This window comes from Argentina silus, assembly GCF_951799395.1.
Source record: "Argentina silus genome assembly, chromosome: X".
Lineage (NCBI taxonomy): Eukaryota > Metazoa > Chordata > Actinopteri > Argentiniformes > Argentinidae > Argentina > Argentina silus.
Window position 1 is genome coordinate 38374122 of NC_139653.1, and position 21708 is coordinate 38395829.

The 21708-nt window shown below is 42.1% G+C and overlaps 1 protein-coding gene across 1 annotated transcript; it reads left to right on the plus strand.

Moving 5' to 3' along the window:
- Positions 1 to 1927: 1927 nt before the first annotated feature.
- On the plus strand, positions 1928 to 20217 carry drd2a (dopamine receptor D2a; the record flags this gene model as incomplete). Its single annotated transcript, XM_083694974.1, has 7 exons — positions 1928 to 2206; positions 6354 to 6463; positions 12839 to 12975; positions 15126 to 15325; positions 18656 to 18742; positions 19004 to 19373; positions 20021 to 20217. The coding sequence occupies exons 1-7, from the start codon at positions 1934 to 1936 to the stop codon at positions 20215 to 20217; spliced, it is 1374 nt and encodes a 457-aa protein (XP_083551100.1). The 5' UTR covers positions 1928 to 1933.
- Positions 20218 to 21708: the final 1491 nt, after the last annotated feature.

Sequence of the window (21708 nt, forward strand, 5' to 3'; positions counted from 1 at the left end):
TTTTTCCTTTTTCCAGTAGATCTTCTTACATAAGCTGCTCACAATAATACATACAACAGCATTTGCTGAAAGTGCAGTGCAATTAGCACACTGAGCACACAAACATACCGTTCATAAACCTCAGACAATTACATGTCATCAAACCACTCAGAACTGATGATGTGTAGAGGCTGTTTGAGTGCCACTCACTGTTTGACAGATCAAAGTCATTCTGTATAATGTTCTGAATCGCTTGAAACAGACTTTTCTTCTGCTCAGAGAGGGGTTATTCAGCCATATCTATTCATCTGCATATATTAATTTGATTTACTGATTACACAGGAATTCTTCTTGGATCCAAACACTATCGCTGCCATATGGTTCTGGACCTTGAAAGGTCCTCGTTGCAATAGCAAGTCCTCCCTGTAGCATGGGGATGAGAAATCTACAATTATGATTACCATAGAAACAACACAACCCTGTCCTTGTGCGGCAGACCATAGTTTTAGAGTATGGTTATGTAGCATATTGAACCTAGGCCTCTCAGCCTCCATCTCTGATTGACACAATCAATTATATATTTTTTTCTCTCTCTTTCTCTCTGTCTCTCTCTCTCTCTCTCTCTCTCTCTCTCTCTCTCTCTCTCACTTTAATGTTGTTCACCATTGTTCTTCTCCGGGAGTCATTCATAGTGATAACTACAGGGAGAAATAATTGCAAGGAGGAGATCAGGAAGACACAGTAATTGCTACTGTGTGATTTTGAGTTGTATTGCAGTGAGCTACAACCACCAGGCATAGAAAATGGCTGCATAGCGACTTCCTACTGGGCATCTGAGGACAAAAGATTACTGAGAGGAATCACAGATAGGCATTGACTTGCCTCCATTAATTGTTTTGACCTGCCTAATTAGAGGCCTGAGGCAGAAACCTAATTTAAAAAATCCTCTATCTCACAGTAGAATCAGGCACTTTAGTTATTATTGACAGACTGGTAGCTATCAGGTGGTGGGTTCTCCTATCCTGGAACTCAGATAGTAGGAGTAGGTTGGAGCTGCTTAATGAGAACTGATAATGAGAATTTCGGCTACTGTGAAATCTCTGTTGGTTTTTAAAGCATCTCAGCTGTTAGGAATTCTTCTAGGGCCTGTGAAGGGTTAAATCTACTGGCTACAAACTCTATTAGGTTGACTTGTAGCCGATGTGTAATATGCCTCACAGTTAAACTAAACTGCTTGCACACTCTTAAGATCAACATATATAGTATCTGTACCTTTGTATGGGAGATATCAGCTACAGTAGCCCTACAGTACACATCTGTCAGTAGCTGCTGTCCAGCCCAGGAGCAGGTAGGGCTAAGACTGTTAGCCCCAGAGAACCAGCCCAGCAGGTAGGGCTAATACAGTTAGCTCCAGTAGACCTGTGAGGAAAGAGGGTCCAAACAACAGTTCTTAGGACAGCATTGAAAACAATCTGATATAAATAAGGAATTGGAGCAGGTGAATAGATGAGATCAGACAGCACAGGGATTCTACAGGGAGGGTAGCGGCACACACACGCACGCACGCACACACAAACACACACACACACACACTCACACACACACACACACACACACACACACACACACACACACACACATACATCTGAAGGATTGAGGCACAGGCTTGGGCCCTGGGGGAGAGCTTTCACATTGGCAGGAGAATCCTTCAGCAAACCTCTCTCCACTGCTGCCGCTTCCTCTGCTGCTGAGTCCAAATAAACTTACTCATATACTGCACACTGCATACTGCATAGTGCACACACACACACACACACACACACACACACACACACACACACACACACACACACACACAGAGACACCGATGCAGACCTAAAGCTGTGTATTTCATGGATTATGTTATCTTCATGTTTTTCCAGGGACCGTCCTCCGCCTTCGTCACTCACAGCTAATGGATGTCCTTACCCAGTATGCCTACAACAACAGTTTCTACGAAAATGACACAGGCAGCTTCAACAACACAGAGCGGAAGCACCCATACAACTACTATGCCATGCTCCTGACCCTGCTCATCTTCGTCATCGTCTTCGGCAATGTTCTGGTGTGCATGGCTGTCTCCAGGGAGAAGGCGCTGCAGACCACCACCAACTACCTGATTGTCAGCCTGGCTGTGGCTGACCTGCTGGTAGCTACGCTGGTCATGCCCTGGGTTGTCTATCTGGAGGTAGGACACACACACACGCACACATACAGTACCAGTCAAAAGTTTGGACACACCTTGCCAAGAGTGTGCAAAGCTGTCATCAAAGCAAAAGGTGGCTACTTTGAAGAATCTAAAATATAAAACATATTCTGGTTTGTTTAACACTTTTTTGTTTACTACATAATTCCATATGTGTTCCTTCATAGTTTTGATGTCTTCAATATTAATCTACAATGTAGAAAATAATAAAAAATAAAGAAAAACCATTGAATGAGAAGGTGTGTCCAAACTTTTGACTGGTACTACACACACACACACACACACACACACACACACACACACACACACACACACACACACACACACACACACACACACACACACATAATGGAGGTAATGCCTAGGCCTTGGGAAGACATACAATCCCATTAGTTTGTATTTCCACCCATAACAGAACAAAATAGCATGTGATTTGTCATCATGAGATGTGATTCTACCACAAGTCGCTTTCTAAGGAGTGTCATCAGCACAGTGAGGAAGAAGAGGAGGAGGATAGGACCTCCATGTGCCCTGAGGGGAACTGCTGAGTCAGACAGCAATTGTGTGCACCGGTCATTAGAAACTCACAGAACACATACAAACACCCTTTCTATTTTTCTATCTCTCACAAACACATCCATTTTCTAGCTGTTGCCTCCCCCTCCCTGACACACACACACACACACACACACACACACACACACACACACACACACACACACACACACACACACACACACACACACACACACACACACACACACACACACACACACTCTCTTTGGTCACACTTATGTACCGTTCAGGGCAGACCCTTGTACCCTTGTATCTGTCTGTTTGACAAAGTTCACTTGTACAGTACTAGTTTAAGCACTTCAATTTAACAACATTAGTAACAATCACAGCTAATTATTTAACACCAAATGTCCTGCATGGCTTACAACCGGATGATAAATAATTCACTATGAAATTTCTAAAATGCATGCTCCATGCAAATTTATGCTGCTGAATTACCATGCAATGAAAGATACACATTGAAATCCATCAAGCAATGATTTCCTATCAACAAAATACATTAATCCCAGCTTTATTTTGTCTGTAATTAGGGCTGTGGTTCTGCAGTGTGGAAGTTAATAGATGAGAATGAAGATTGCATCAGCATTAAGTTGTGGGAATTAGCACTCATACAGTAAATAAAAAAATAGATCACTCAGCAAGGGTATGACTTTAATAAGACGACCACTGGGAGACACCAGGTCCCCAGGGTAAGACTGATGAACAAAGTGAAGAAATTGCAAACATTATTAATGGATCCACAACATAAAAATAAATGAACGCACTAACAGCAGAGAATCTCAGCAGAGATTCAGCAGAAAAGCATCACAAAGGCAATGTCAACCTCAAGCTAATGTATCCCCCCTTCCCAGGGGGCACAGACACTGGTGAGTAATTCTTATCACAATAATTATACTGTAATGTGGCTTTCAAGACTGCACTGTGAGGCGTATGTTGGGTAAAGCAGGTAGGGTTGAATCAATGGCCAGTGACATTTGGCATGGAGAGCTGAACAGAGCCTTGGGCTACAGCACAATCAGCCTCCTTCTTCTTACCAGCCAATCGATAAGCAGCAGGAAGTGGGATGTGTATCATAATGATCCCTCTCTCTCATCCTATTGTACGTCCTGTGTTCTGGTGTTATTTCTGACCGCTAGTCTCTGGCCAATGACGTGAGACAGGCCATTGGAGACGGTAGAGTAACAATACTCCTGTCATGTGTGTCTCATTCTGATCATCACGGCTATCACATGACACTGTAGAATCTTTAGTCAGACTCAGTCATGTGCTCCAGTGCTGTGGTTCTCAACCAGGTCCTCAGGGACGCACCCTAGCCATACCACACGAAGGTTCAATTCCACCACCAACACACCTGATTCTAGTCTCTAGTAGTCCAAGAAATCCTCCACACACACACACACACACACACACACACACACACACACACACACACACACACACACACACACACACACACACACACACACACACACACACACACACACGTATTTGGGAGGCCATGTTTGACTTCAAACAGGCCTCCTTGACATATTACAGGACAGCAAGGTCAGTAGTGGATTAGTACATGCTTAACAAAGAGAGTACATGCTTAACTGAATAAGATTTTATGGTTTTGTTTGGTTGATTCAGGTTGCCTTCCAGTCTAACAGAGTATACAGGCATGACAATGCCTCACACATGGCTCAAATTAAAAACCCTGCTTCTTCTTCTGCAGCAGTGTAGCAGCTTGGCAGAATGATAACAGTTGTTATTGTTAGCATGGGAATAAATGCTGCCTTCAAGTGAAGCTGCACGTACTTGTGTTAGATAAATCACACTTTCCAAACATTGTCAGTGGAGAAAGATGTGGGATTATATTCGGACGCGCCAAAAATAAACACATTGATAGATTTATGTATAAACACGCATCTTGTTTTTGTTTCTAGTTTAATCTACGCAACTTCTCTGAGAACATGTGCAGTGATGATAAGTTTGTCACAGTCTGGCCAGTAGCTGACTTGCCCTTTGTCATTAAATGCTAAATTAGCATTAATTATGAATATTTTCACATTCAGTGGACCGTAGCTAATGTGGTGGATTGAGAGCATACTTCTGGCAGACTCCACATGACCCTGAGGTCTCCATGTTGTTGACTGGCTTTGGCGAGCAGCTGGGAAAGACGTGCAGCTTCTTTACTGAGCCTCTCTGCTGTGCTTATCGTCTCTTCCCTTCCCGTCTTATCTCTTCTGTTCTCTTCTCTCCTCTCCTCTCCCCTCCCCTCAACTCACCTCTCTTATAAAAAATGTTTGACAGTTAACAGAGAATGGTATACTATGTATAATCTTAAAATAGAAAAATAAACCCTCAAAAAAAAAAAAAAATAGAACCTCAGTGCAAATAAGAAAATACTGTATGTACAGGCTGCCGTCAATATTAACATAACAATTGGATTTCTTGCTGTGACTGTTTCATTTTAATTTCATCGCCAGCGAGGCCATTGCTGTACTCTGCCAAATCAATCATGTATTTGTCAGCCACTCTAACATGGTGTGAATAGAATGCTTCAGTGAAGACACACCCAGAACTGTGATTTGTGGATGTTAGAGCTCCATCTACTAGTTAAGGGTACTGTGAATAGACTAGTGTGATATAGCATATAGAGGCAAGTGTGTGTGTGTGTGTGTGTGTGTGTGTGTGTGTGTGTGTGTGTGTGTGTGTGTGTGGGTGTGTGTGTGCAGTTGCATGCTTGCGTGTAGAGTGTTTCTCATTAAGACTGTCAGACAGTTCTTTAATCAGTGCCAACCAGTGCAGTAGACACCAGAAGTAGAGACACGAGGCCTCTTCAAGTTGCCTGTTAATTCAGAAGCCACAGCCTGGAGACAGATTAATCAAAAGAAAGCTCTCTGAGCCTCAGCTGGCAGCTTGCCGTTCTCTGAAAGGCAAGGTGAGAAGCAAAGATCACTGGTTTGACTTCTCTACTGACGAAAAGGACAAATCAGCCGTGTCAGTAGTGATGTAGGGGCATGTAGAGAGTAAAGGTGCCCTATGACTACCAATAGCTTCATCAGCCACCTGGGAACACAGCAGCACAGGGCTGGGTGTTGAAATCTTGATTGATTGATTTTGATGGAAGAGAGAAGAGTCAGATATAGCGAATCATGGAAGTGGTTGAAAGACCAATGGAACAGCCGAGAAGGTGAGAACACATATAGTATATGTCCATCAGGTACATAAGGTGGAATGTTATTTTGATGTGAGACTTACATCTATATCACTGCACCTGAAGCACTGTGAACGCTGATGAACTAACCTGTAAACGTAGGATCTCAGTAATGCTAAGTAATGCTTTGTTTTACTGTTCAACTACTACTGGTATCTTTTTGGTATTACTATTTACTAGAAAACTAGTCCCAGTACTTAACATTTGGTTCGGTCTTGCAATCTGTAATTACTGTACATGAGTTATATTAGGTAACATCGCTGTAATTGCTCTGATACCATGTTCTAAGTATAAGTATATTATCTAACAGTCAGGGCACTGTAGGATAAAATGTTTCTCCATCTCATGTTCCAGGTGGTGGGAGAGTGGCGGTTCAGTAAGATCCACTGTGACATCTTTGTCACTCTGGACGTGATGATGTGTACGGCCAGCATCCTCAACCTGTGTGCCATCAGCATCGACCGGTGAGTTACTGCTCTGACTGGGCACGTCACACAGGCTCCACTATGGATCTACAATTACAATGTTCACATTTAGATTCAGGAAAATGTATGTAGCTCCTCATTTGATTTGTAGCATAAAAAGCCTACAGAGCACTTCTGGCTCTCTCTGTTGAATAGCAAGACCATATTCCTTATTTCTTCACTACCCCATAGGCATTTTAGAAAAGAAACGTACCCATAACCCTCACCCTAACCCTAAAACTATGTTGTATTAACATTGTTTCTTGGTTGTATCGTTGTAAATCGGTCATAACGGAAAATGGTATGGTGCAGCAATATCTAAATCCAAACATTGTATAAACCTATGTAAACAATGTTGATTCACATACAGAGACGAAGGAATATACAGCTCTGGAAAAAATTAAGAGACCACTCGAAATTTTTTCTTAAATCTGCATCTCTACATGTATGGCAGCCATTTCATTCCAGTGTCTGTTGAATTCCAATACAGGCACACCTCATTCTACTTAATGAGGTACTGATTAGGTGATCACCTAAACCAAATCTTATTTAATGAGGAAAAGTATAAAAACCACTGCTGTGGTCATCACTATCCTCTTGCAATAGGACCAGCTGGATGGCAAAAACAGTGCTAGTAGTGCCTCAAAAGTAATTGGAATAAAAAAATAACTATTGACCATGCCAAAAGAGTTGAAAAGAAAAGTTTTGAGTGAGGAAAAGAAGGGTTCAATTCTAGCTTTACTGGCAGAGGGATACAGTGAGCGTCAGGTTGCTTCCTTAAAATTTCAAAGACGGCGGTTCATAAGAACAAGGTCAAGCAGCAGACTTTAGGGACAACAAAGCTAAAGACTGGCAGATGACGAAATCAACTCTCCACTCACCGGAATGACCGCCAACTCATTTGAATGTCACTCAACAACCGTAGGATGACATCAAGTGACCTACAAAAAGAATGGCAAACGGCAGCTGGGGTGAAGTGCACGGCGGGGACGGTTCGAAACAGGCTCCTAGGGGCAGGGCTGAAGTCGTGCAAAGCTAGAAAAAAGCCCTTCATCAACGAGAAGCAAAGAAGAGCCAGGCTGAGGTTTGCAAAAGACCATAAGGATTGGACCGTAGAGGACTGAAGTAAGGTCATCTTCTCTGATGAGTCAAATTTTCAGCTTTGCCCAACACCTGGTCGTCTAATGGTTAGACGGAGACCTGGAGAGGCCTACAAGTCACAGTGTCTCGCACCTACTGTGAAATTTGGTGGAGGATCGGTGATGATTTGGGGATGCTTCAGCAAGGCTGGAATCGGGCAGATTTGGCAGGACGACAATGGAGGAGGACAATGCTCCATGGAGGACAATGCTCCATGCCACACAGCCAGGTCAATCAAGGTGTGGATGGAGGACCACCAGATCAAGACCAGCCCAATCTTCGGACCTGAACCCCATTGAAAACCTCTGCAATGTGATCAAGAGGAAGATGGATGGTCACAAGCCATCAAACAAAGCCGAGCTGCTTGAATTTTTGCACCAGGAGTGGCATAAAGTCACCCAACAATGTGAAAGACTGGTGGAGAGCATGCCAAGACGCATGAAAGCTGTGATTGTAAATCAGGGTTATTCCACCAAATATTGATTTCTGAACTCTTCCTAAGTTAAAACATTAGTATTGTGTTGTTTAAAAATTAATATGAACTTGTTTTCTTTGCATTATTTGAGATTTGAAAACACTGCATCTTTTTTGTTATTTTGACCAGTTGTCATTTTCTGCAAATAAATGCTCTAAATGACAATATTTTTATTTGGAATTTGGGAGAAATTTTGTCAGTAGTTCATAGAATAAAACAAAAAATTTCATTTGACTCAAACACATACCTATAAATAGTAAAACCAGAGAAACTGATAATTTTGCAGTGGTCTCTTATTTTTTTTCCAGAGCTGTATATATGGGACAATGTTAAACCAAACATTGCACAGTAGAAAGTGGTAACACCATCATACCATGTTGGTTTATGGTTGTCATTTGATGATCATCATCCAACGTTGTTACATTGTTTATCACAGGTTGAAAATGAATGTTTTCTTGACATTGGCAGTTGAAAATAATAGTTAAAGGTTGCCTATTTACGTAAATACAGGTTTTCTAAAAATCTGCATTTGATGATCATCATACAACATTGTGACTTGGTTACAAGTAGACTGTAAAGGAAAGTTTTCTACATTAATTGGCAGTCATGATACAACATTGTAACAAGTAAAAAATAACATGTCATTAATAGAATTTGAATGCTTTACTTAACATTGACATAAGCTTGCATCATGCACTATGATTGAATAAACACTGTTCTTTATGACACCGTTTGGTATTCAAACCCACAACCGTTTGGTTTGTAGTACATTGTTCTGTGTTACGGAGGGGGGTCACACTCCCCAGTGTGGTCCCTAGGTGTCTCCCTCCGGCCACCCACTGTGCCGCCTCACTCATGGACTAATCACCTGCACCTGTGTTTAATACCCTCACTTCCCTTCACTCCCCGCTGTGTGTTCACAGTGTGTTGGTCCCTTGAGATACGTAAGTCATTGAATATATACAATGTATTGTTTTGGAGGCTTGGTTCTCTCCCTTTTTTTTTTTTTTTGCCTACTCCACTTTCAAGTAAAAATCCTTTTGTTTTGTATCGCCGTCTACTTGTCTGCCTCCTATATATGCACCGCACCTGGGTCCACACCTGGGTCGCACCTGGGTCCGCTCATTATACCAAAACGTTACAGAAGACAAAGCCACCATGGACGCGGATGCTGATCAATACTGTCTCGCTCTAGCGGTGCAAGACGCCGTTCTCTCGCATCACAAGCGGAACCTGCATATGATTGCTGATACCCTGCGCCAGCTGACCACCGCAGTTCAAGACCTGTCAGTCGCACGGCAACCCCCAGCCCAGGAGGGTGGCGGGGCAGAGGGTGGCGGGGCAGAGGTTCCCGCAGCGACTCCTTTGTCTCCTCCGGTGGTTTCCTGTGAACCTCGACTGCCGCCTCCCGAGCGCTACGACAGGTGATCAGAGGGTTTCCGGGAGTTTCTCACCCAGTGCTCTCTGCTCTTCAGCCATCCTCCTTCCCCACTGAACAAGCCTGGGTGGCTTATATCATCACCCTGATGATGAGTCAAGCCCTGACCTGGGCCACAGCGGAGTGGGAGAGCCAGACCCGGCCTGCACCAATGTTCTCCGGTTCACGCAGGAGCTGCGGAAGGTGTTTGGCACATCTCGGGTGGTTTCGGGGCACGAGGCGGGGAGATGGCTCACGGCTTACCACCAAGGGAACCAGTCGGTGGTGGACTACTCTGTCGGCTTCCGGATGTTGGCTAGGGAGGCCGGATGGGAGGAGATGCGCTGGTCGTCCTGTATGTAGGCCTCCCCACGACCCAGGAGATACACCGATTTTTTCCCCCTCTGTGGTGCAGCAGGCCCAATGCACTCATCATGTTCGGGTGCTTATTGACTCGGGGGCAGCGGGGAATTTGCTAGATGCGGGCTTGGCCCAAGAGTGGGGTGTTCTGCTGTTACCTCTCCCTGAACCTATCCCCGTCATGGCCTTGGACGGCTGGCCCTTGGAGTCGGGCAGGATAACTCAAGGCACGGTCCCAGTGCGTCTCCAGGTAGGAGAGGGGCATAGGGAATTGATCCAGTTCCTCATTGTCAACTCCCCCGACTGCCCCCTAGTCCTCAACCACCCCTGGCTGTCTGTCCACAACCCCCACATCGACTGGTCTTCATGCCAGCTCCTCCGTTGGGGTAACACTTGTGACAGCCATGGCCAGCCTCCGCGTTCCTGTCCCCCAATATCCCTTGCGGACCCATGTCGGCCGATGCAATCGCACCTGGAGGTGGGTGCGCACCGTCCTCCAGCGAGCTTCAGTCCGGTCTCAGCACCAGGTCGGTCGCAGGTGTCACCCCACTCCGGTCCTCCACCCTGGGCAACTCCCCCCGGCCATGCGGGTGCACCCCACCGTCCATACCTCCCTCCTGGGGCCGGTCGCCTCCAGTCCATTGGCACCATGGTGAAACGGCAGGAGCTGTTCGTCAGGGGGGGGCAGTGTTACGGATGTTACTCCCCAGTGCGGTACCTAGGTGTCTCCCTCTGGCCACTGTCACTGTCACCATTGTCACTGTTGCTTTATGTACCCTCACTTCCCTTCACTGCCCACTGAGTCTTCACAGTGTGTGCACCGTGTGTTGGTCGCTTGAGATACGTAAGCCATTGAATATATACGAGTACTGTTTTTGGAGACTTGGTTCTCTCCCTTTTGTTTTCGAGTTAAGTCCATGTTTGTATCCTGTTTTGCCTACTCTACTTTCAAGTAAAAATCCTTTTGTTTGGTATTGCTGCCTACTCGTCTGCATCCTTTACACCGTACCTGGGTCCACTCATCATACCTAAACATTACAGTTCTGTCCACAATGCCACTTGTCCACTGCTGCACAGGAGTAAAAATGGGGTTCAGATTGTGTATCAGAGACATTCGAAACTTGTATAGCAATAGTTGGACATGTTGAACAAAAATGTTGTCTTGTTGTAATAGCCTTTTCAGCATGGTACATCTGTAGAAGTCAAATAAATCAATGATTAGATTTAACTGAAACACTAGATAAAAGTGCTCTGGTCAATTTATAGCAGATGTGTAGTCATCCCAAAATATAGTCATCAGGGTGTCATTTGTAATCTGTGGTGTACAAAAATCCTAAATGAGGACACATCAAAAACTGAATGCAGTGAATTCAAATGTAAAATGTAATCCTGGTTGTAAAACGCTAAATATAATCCTGATGGTAAAAGATGCCATCATATCAATGACACAGTTGATATGATAAGTGAAATACAGGGAAGAAAACATTTTTTTTTTGTGCCTAAGCATTATTTATTTTTTTGGTTAGTACATTGTATTTACGTAAATAAGCAACTATTATTTACAACTGTGAGACGATCTAATGCTGACCGTCAACTGCCAATGTTAAGGAAACGTGCAATCATGTAGCCATGTTGGACCAAATCAAATGACAACCTTACGTCAACGTTGAACCATCACATAACATCTAATAAACTGTTATTTCCAACCAACATGTGACTAATCAACAACCATTAAATACAATGTCAATCCAACATTGCAAAAGCCACAGAGCTCCAGCGTTTGCATTTTGACATTTAAAAAACGTTAAAAAACAATACTCTCACAACCATTGTACAACATCAGTTTGATTCGTTTTTGACTGTGACATAATATAAAATGCCCATGAGGTATGCTGTGTGTGATATGTTTTATTTTACATGATTTTCCACTTGGCTGCTTTTTTTCACTCAAATGCATTTACAGAGCAACATTCATTATGGTCTTATTGATACTTCATTCAAAAGGGACATTTACATTTTTATTGTAGTCATTTGTATTTTAATACAACATTTCCCCCTTCACACATGTTTAAGGAATATTGTATATCGAATATCGTATATATTTAATATATTTCTGAATATTTAATTAACTCTACACTGTCTCTAAGGAGAATAAATAGATTCCCAAACACAGAATACGTTTGTTAGATAGATAAGAACCATGCATGTTTCATTAATTAAATCCTGTACTGTTAAAGTAACTGCTTTAGTTGCCTGAGGTATTTTGTAGCTAAAGGCTCCAAACCTAATTACAATGAGATCAATGAGAGGGTGTATAAAAGGATTTATTTTCTGGGGATTTGAGCCCAGGCACTAATACGGTCAGTCGGGCAGCCAGGTGTTAATTGATAAGGTGCCTGCCGAGGCCTGATGGGAGATTAGAGATGGTGGTCACCTAATCACATGCCATCCTGTCCAGAAACAAATCTTAGCATCTAGCCTCTACTACCTATGCACTTGTGAGAAGACTTCTTTATCTTATTTATTATGGTAAGAAATTCCACCAAACCTATCAGAGGGCAAGATGGGGCTGTTGCCATATTGCTTATATACAATTTTTTTTGATCTACAGTCGTGACTGGGGAGTAGAACCTAAAGGGATGATTTGGAAGTCAGCAGCACAACACAGACATATGGAACATTTAGGCTGACTTGGGCTGGCTTGTAGAATGTACTTGTAGAATGAAAACAAGTTTGCTGTCACACCTCAATGTCCAGCCAAATGCTAGAATAGAAGAGCAAGAGATGTATTCAGATACTCTTCAGGTCACATGAAAATAAATGCTTCTTTGTTTAAACCAATGCATTTTGTCGCAGACAACAACCTGCATTAGGGTTGACTTGTATATAGGGTTACAGGGTTAACTTGTAAAATGTCATCCTGTCTTCCAGTTCTTCTAACCCAACTGTGCATTTCCCATATTGTTGTTCTCTTCTCTGACAGTTATACAGCGGTCGCCATGCCAATGCTCTATAACACACGCTACAGCTCTAAACGCAGAGTCACAGTCATGATCTCAGTCGTCTGGGTGCTGTCCTTCGCCATATCCTGTCCTCTGCTGTTTGGCCTCAATAACACAGGTGAGAAATAACACAGGTGAGAACACAGGTAACACAGGTAAGATGAGGCCTTCTTTAACAGCCAACACGATTCTTCACAGACACTTTGGCTCTAAGTTTGAATATACCAATTTCACATTAGAGCTGGGCGATATGTACACAAAAACGTATCACGATAATTTTACCCATTTACCTCGATAACTGGTAAATGCAATGATAAATCGAATTGAGTCATGATCAACTTTTTGGAACACAACTGTATTGATGACATTCAGTGTGTGCAAAAATGGGCAAACTAATTTTCTTGGTTTAAAACCAGCGTGAGCCCAAACAGTGGCCAGGGCATTAACCATTTAAGCCACTTGTCTTTGGACAAGTAGGACTGATTTATTACTTGTCCGAAAGCTGAAGTGATTTGTCCAAAAATGAAAAATGGTCTGTAAACACCAGGGGTCAAAAAATGTACTGCAAACTGTGAAAACCAGTGGAGGCTGGTGGGGGTAGAAATTGTAGGATGGGCTCATTGTAACTCATGGAATGAAATCAGGAATGGCATCAAACACGTGTGTATACTTTTCTTACGGTGTTGTAGTGTTTTAGGTGGAAGAAAGCACTTTATAAAATATAATTCATATTAATATGCTCATATACTGCACTACCTGTATATACTGTTCACACTGCACTTTTCTGCTTTTTTGCACTTCTGGTTAGACGCTAACTGCATTTCGTTGTCTCTGTACTTGTACTCTGCACAATGACAATAAAGTTGAATCTAATCTAATTTAATCTAATCTAATATTAATACCATACAAAAAAACAGACACAACTGAAGGCAGGCTCAAAATACAACACTGCCCCTGAAAAAGATCCTTATTTTCAAAGTGAGCGAGAAGAATCGGTCGTATTTGCTTTCAAAAGTCTGCATTTTCTAAAAATGAGAGTCATACGGTACATTTTGGGTCTTGGAACATAATATTGGTATTGCTAAAACACTGAAATTATACTTTCTTCTGCAGTGGCCTTTGTTAAATATACACTCACTGAGCACTTTATTAGGAACATGTGTATACCTTCTCATGGTGGAGGTGGTGTAATGGTGTGGGGAATGTTTTCTTGGCTCACTTTGGGCCCATTAATACTAATCAATCATCGCTTGAATGCCACAGCCCATTTGGGTATTGTTGCTGACCATGTGAATCCCTTCACAGGCCACAATTAACCCATCTTCTAATGGCTACTTCCAGCATGATAACGCACCATGTCACAAAGCCATGTCTGAGTCGTCTCAAACTGATTTCATGAACATGACAATGAGTTCACTGTTCTTCAGTGGCCTTCCCAGTCACCGGATCTGAATTGAAAAGAACGCCTTTGGGATGTGGTGGAACGGGAGATTCACAGCTTGAAAGTGCACCTGAAAAATCGGCAGGAATTGTGTGATGCAATCATGTCATCATGGACCAGAATCTCAAAGAAATGTTTCCAACATCTTGTGGAATCAATGCCATGAAGAATGAGAGCAAAGGGAGGCCCTACACAGTATTAGTATAGTGTTCCTAATAAAGTGTTGGGTGAGTGTATATCCAATCAGAGGGGAGGGTCAACCCCAGACAGGCAGACAGAGAGTGTAGTTTGGTGTATGAGACGTTTCTGATAATTGCAGCGAGCTTAGAAGTACTGCATGCTCATCTGGTAGCATATGTAGTAGTACTGCATACTCAACTGGTACTAGTAACATATGTAGTAGTACTGCATGCTCATCTGGTAAGATATGTAGTAGTTTAGTATACTCATCTGGTACTGGTAGCATATGTAGTAGTACTGCATGCTTATCTGGTACTAGTAGCATATGTAGTAGTACTGTTAGAATGTATTTTCTTGAGACCCTTGGAATGCCTTGCCAACTGATTATTCAACCTGTTTATTCTCTACTATAAGAACTGACTGCAAGCTTTGTTGGCTGTCACTGCCCTGCTGTCCATTCTTCTGGACAGTTGTGTGGTGATCGATCTGACTAATAAATTGTCTTTATTTAACTTTCAATTTGAGTATCCTCCTTCTTCCACGCATCATTGGATATTATTCTTCAATATCAGAAACATCATCATTACAAGTACTGTATACTCATCTTGTAGCATATATAGTAGTATTGTGTTTGCTATGTTTTCCAGCCACCCGTGACGAGGCTATGTGTGTGATAGCGAACCCCGCCTTTGTCGTCTACTCCTCCATCGTGTCCTTCTACGTTCCCTTCATCATCACCCTGCTGGTGTACGTGCAGATCTACGTGGTCCTTCGTAAGCGCAGGAAACGGGTCAACACCAAGCGCTCATGTCAGGCGGCAGACCAAGACCTGGGCACCACGCTGAAGGTGAGCAATGCTTGTAACAATCTAGGTATTAGCTTAGCATGCTAACATGGGAGATGGGTCAACACCAAACGTATTTGTCAGGGAACTGACCGTGAACTGGGCGCCACTTTGAAGGTGATGAAGGCTACTATTTACTTAGGCTTACACAGGAGACCCTGGTTCAAACCCAGTCAGCCTCAAAAGTCTCATGTCCACCGAATAAAGCTCTCTTGTCTACAATCAAAGCCATTTTCAACAGGGCCTTGTGTATGAGAATGGAATCAAAAGTTATCAAGGCAAAACACAGATAATGGTGTTGTTTAGATAACACACTGTATAACGGCCAAAATACACCACCGCTGTTACGACAACTTAACGATTCCGAACTGTGATCCGCAGTTGAGACGTGCTAAGCAAGCCAAAGCAGGACATCTGCAAAGTGAGGCTTGCTTGACACAGCCTATTTTTGCATTCAAGTCTACTTTCCAGGGCAACAAGAGTGTTGCAGAGGCAAAAATGCATAGAAGTAAGCGCATAATATCAAATATAAAAACTGTACTAACCTAGTTGAGACCCAAGCTTTCCTAGTTCGGAAAGCCTGGGGAAAACCTTTGCAGAGAGTAGCTACAACGAGGATTCTTGGAATGTAATATCATTCATTATTAAAATTATCAGATAGCATTGCTATCGACTTTTTTTCCCCCAGCCCCAACCCTCCCCTAATTGGAGGACATAAAAAGTGAAATAACAACCACAATTCTATTTACTGTAAAGCCATTCGCATGGCAAAGTACATATAATACCCACACATACATTTTCACAAGTGAATTGGGTTCCCAAGTGAATATGGTTCACAAGTGAATTCGGCCAATTAACTATCCATTCATATCTAATTCCAACCTTTAAATGTTCACAGGTCAACCCACCTTTCCCAGTATATTACCATTTTACTATTTCCCCTTGCAATACAGCCCTCTATTCTACTGTGGTATTTCACAAAGGCCTTGAACCTCTACATTTTGTATAAATTCTGCATAATACATACTACTACATAATACCCACTGAATGGGCCTGATCCCTCAGATACCCTAACAATATAGATTGCAGGTCTATCTGCACACTGATATTATGCCTTAACAACCACAACCACACTGATATTATGCCTTAACAACCACAACCACACTGATATTATGCCTTAACAACCTGAATCCAAAAGCAAGCCACCAATGGACAGTAGCAAAGTAGATGATCTATTGATTCTGCACAAGGCTGACTGTTCAATGCCCCATATATTGAGCATTTACATTTTTATTAAATTATAAACCCCATGCCATGGTATTGGGACATCAACAATCTGTTTGCAACTATCTCACATTTTATATGGCATAGTTGTCAAGCCTTTTGACCTAAAGTGAAACTGATACACTTTACAGTTTATATTAACCATTTTCAGTCATTTGTGTTTTTTAATGTGTGTCAGACAGACAAATTCATTCGATTCTCTTTTAAGTATTTCCCTCTTTTATTTTTGTTGCAAAGCTGTGGTGAGTTGGTTATACATTTGCATTGATCATACACCTTCATACACTATTGTTAGTTGCTTGCGTGACATGATTTTACCTTACCGTCCTTGTTCATGATTATTGGTCATTAACATGCAGTGTTATTGGTCATTTTCTCTATCAGTATATAGGAATTTTCTCTATCAGTATATCAGATTCATATTGAGTGTAATTGATAATTTAAAGGCAATACAAACGCGTACACCCAATAGAATTGTTGTTTGTTTATTGTTATTCAGGTTTATTGTTAATTCATTGCTTATTAGGCCCCACTGTGCTCTCTGAGGGCAATAAAGTATCAGTCTACTGTAGTCTACTGTAGTCTGCTGTATCTAAAGCTTTCAATAAGTGTCCAATAAACACCTGTCTCCAATAATAGCCGGACCAGTAATGACTGTAATGACTGTAATGACAGTAATGACTGTAATGACAGTAATGACAGTAATGACTGTAATGACAGTAATGACTGTAATGACAGTAATGACTGTAATGACTGTAATGAAAGTAATGACTGTAATGACAGTAATGACTGTAATGACAGTAATGACTGTAATGACTGTAATGAATGTAATGACTGTAATGACTGTAATGACAGTAATGACTGTAATGACTGTAATGACTGTAATGACAGTAATGACTGTAATGACTGTAATGACAGTAATGACAGTAATGACTGTAATGACAGTAATGACTGTAATGACTGTAATGACAGTAATGACAGTAATGACAGTAATGACTGTAATGACAGTAATGACTGTAATGACTGTAATGACTGTAATGACAGTAATGACAGTAATGACAGTAATGACAGTAATGACTGTAATGACTGTAATGACAGTAATGACAGTAATGACAGTAATGACAGTAATGCGCCTGTCCTTAATAAACAGAGGTCAAAATAAATTGGGGGGGGTAACAGAATAACTGCCGGTCGCTATAATAGCGTTTCTCCAATACTCGCCAGGTGCTCTCTGTGGTTAGAGCAAATAAACTCCTGGGCTAATAAAAGTAGTTTCATGGTATCTGTTTGTCTGTCTGTCTGTCTGTCTGTCTGTTTGTCTGTCTGTCTGTCTGTCTGTCTGTCTGTCTGTCTGTCTGTCTGTCTGTCTGTCTGTCTGTCTGTCTGTCTGTCTGTCTGTCTGTCTGTCTGTTTGTCTGTCTGTCTGTCTGTCTGTCTGTCTGTCTGTCTGTCTGTCTGTCTGTTTGTCTGTCTGTCTGTCTGTCTGTCTGTCTGTCTGTCTGTTTGTCTGTTTGTCTGTCTGTCTGTCTGTCTGTCTGTCTGTCTGTCTGTCTGTTTGTCTGTTTGTCTGTCTGTCTGTCTGTCTGTCTGTCTGTCTGTCTGTTTGTCTGTCTGTCTGTCTGTCTGTCTGTCTGTCTGTCTGTCTGTTTGTCTGTTTGTCTGTCTGTCTGTCTGTCTGTCTGTCTGTCTGTCTGTCTGTCTGTCTGTTTGTCTGTCTGTCTGTCTGTCTGTCTGTCTGTCTGTCTGTCTGTTTGTCTGTCTGTCTGTCTGTCTGTCTGTCTGTCTGTCTGTCTGTTTGTCCGTCCGTCTGTCTAGATATTTATCGCTATGTTCACAGCTGTGCAAAGTCTGTAAGTTGGGTATATGCAGGGCCATAACTTTGTTCTGGGTTGCCATGTTTGTGCTAGGTTGCGATACAATAACTGTGCTTGGTTGCCATGTTTGTCCTGGGTTGTGGTACAGTGACTATGTGCTGGGTTGCCATGTTCACAGGGGTTTAACTGTGTGCTGGTGTCTTCCCTGTTCTTGTTGTTGTTGTTGTTCTTGCAGGAGAAGTGCACTCACCCGGAAGATGTGAGGCTGTGCACTGTGATCGTCAAATCTAATGGGAGCTTTCCTGTCAACAAGAAAAAAGTGGTGTGTCAAATATTTCTTCTGCTATTTTTAACAGATAACTCTCCAAGGGGGAATGTGTTTCTTTTCAAAAGAGTTAACAAGGTGGCACCTGTAGTTTTTAGACATCACATTTCCCAGTAGGCAGGATATAAAAGTTACATTTAATGCTACTAACACTACCAAACCGTAACTATAAGGACAAGATTGTTAATGTGACAAGCCTTTTGTTGTTTCACACTGGGCTTTCACACTGATTCCCTCTGTGCTTTTGTCTGTCAGCAGATCTTCATCAAAGAAGTAGCCAATGAGGGAGATGAAATGGAGTTGGACGAGCTGACTAATAGCAAGTCTAAGAAACAGAAGAGTGTGGACCTCCCTGCTGCCAGCAACCAGCTGCCCACACACATCAAAGCTGCCAGCCCCACCAACACCAATACACCCCCCACCCCAACCGAGGGCGGTGAGCTAAAGCCGGAGAAGAACGGGGACACCAAGGATGTGCTAGTGGAGGTACCTAAAGTAGCCAAAGCTTTCCAGACCCAGGCCTTACCTAATGGCAAAACCCAGACGTCAGTCAAGACCCTTATGAGCAAGAGGAAGATCTCACAGCAGAAGGAGAAGAAAGCCACACAGATGTTGGCCATAGTCCTGGGTGAGTCCTGACCCTTTGTGGTGGCTAAACTTCCCATTGCACTTAATCCTGTGTCCTAACTAAATACCCAACCTATACTAGCTCATATCACGTACACCAAATCATCCCCAGCCTCCAATTGGCTCACAGCAACTCCTCCCCAAGTCATGTACATTCTCATTCAACATACCTGATAAAATAAGGATTGGATTTATTATGTAATGCCACTGACCAACATTCCACTGTGGATGTTTTCAGATACTGTACGCCTGAACTTTCAGGTGAGATTAATCAAATGTGTTGACAATGTTTTTAGTTTCTTTTGTCTATTTTACTTTCACACCATGTAAGCAATACATAGTCCCCCCAATGTCATTGTAGCTGATATCTCAAGCTTTAGTTTGGAAGTTTTTCTGGCTGCTTATGTGGGTGTTTTTGTATTTCCCGCTAATCCTTGGTAAGTGATTGAAGAATAGCTCCAAGGCACCAGACAGGGCAGACAATGATGCAACAAAAGGAAAGGATTTTCATTATCGTCAAGGAGACAGACGTTTGTTAATGTGACAAAGTTAAAGTCAAGGTTAAAATTATTTGATTCCATCTCATATATAATTCTCTCTCTCTCTCTCTTGTTCTCCCTCTCTCGTGTTATTCTCTCCTCTGCTCAGGTGTATTCATTATATGCTGGCTGCCGTTTTTCATCACCCACATACTGAATACCCACTGCACCAAATGCAAGGTTCCTGCAGAGATGTATAATGCTTTCACATGGTTGGGCTATGTGAACAGTGCCATAAACCCTATAATATACACCACCTTCAACATTGAATTCAGAAAGGCTTTCATCAAGATCCTGCATTGCTAAGATTGAACTGGAATGAAGAGGACCATCACTTACAGAATATACCTCACCCTCCTGAGGTCAGCAGCACATGTGTAAATCTCACTGATGCTCTCAGACCAAGCGAGAGACTTTTGTGAATGGCGGACGCCGTATTGAAAGACTCAGACTTTAGTGGAGTTTTTGTGGAGTTTTGTTCTCCTGAATGAATGTATAAGAGATAATGTCTGTATCAATGAACTGTTCCTTGAAAATGTAAACATAGTTCTAAACCATATTGTGCTTGTCACTCTTGAGCCATCTATGTACAGTAATGAGATGTACAGAACACACACGACAGGCTGCAACAGCAAGCCACATATATATAATCTGTCTTTATCATGATGTGTTATTGACGATGGCGAAACCCTGCAGATAGCATCTAGGCAACAATTAATCAGTGTTCATCTCAGTATTAAACCTGATTATATTGAACTATAAGCTCTTTAGCTTTTAATCAATCATAGAAAGGAATGTGTGTTAAATAAAAACATTGCCTCATGGTTTCTCTATGGCCTATTTGGTAAGAAAGACAGCTACACATTTGCAATATTATTCCAAACTGAATTATTCATATTCATATTCATATTCATATTATTCGTATTATTCTTATTATAACTATTATTCTTATTATTCTTATTATTCTTATTATTCTTATTATTTGCTGTACATGCTTTTTCTAAACACATTAAATGTGATTAAATGCCTGCAATGAAAATATGATGCATGTTACATTGCTCCTTTACATGACTTCTCTTGAAATGTATGTTTGACAAGAAAATACAAACAATGTCCAATAAATTAAATGATGCGACACAGTACTGTACCATATGGGTTTCCTTGCTCTTCAGTATTGCGAATGGTCATACAGTACGTAGAACATAGATAGTGGTACCTATAGTACCTGAATAAAAGTATGTCTATATTCTCCATATTGTGAAACAATCACACACTGTAGCGTCTCTCCATAACAAATAGACTCACCACCCACTCCTCAGTGTGGAGGCCCCTCAGGCTCTGGGCTGTGTCTGCTAGATGCGGGAGGATGACATAGCTTGATATACAAGCTCAATCTCTTAGGACATTAGAATATCATTAGCCCTACGGCAACCCTGACCAAAGTGTGTAGGCTGTAGTGGAGCAAAGCTAAAGCCAAAGCCACACACATTTAGACACACATTTAGACACACATTTACACACACACACACACACACACACACACACACACACACACACACACACACACACACACACAGCATAAGATACACAGACAACTACACAGGGGTGCACACACACACACACACACACACACACACATATTAGAACATTACACACACATACACGCACACAAACACACATACGCGCGCACACACACACAGACACAACAGAATGTCTACACACACCACCATTGATCTACATGTGTAGAAATACATACTCTAAAATATTTATACCGATAAAGGGGGATGTCATAATCTA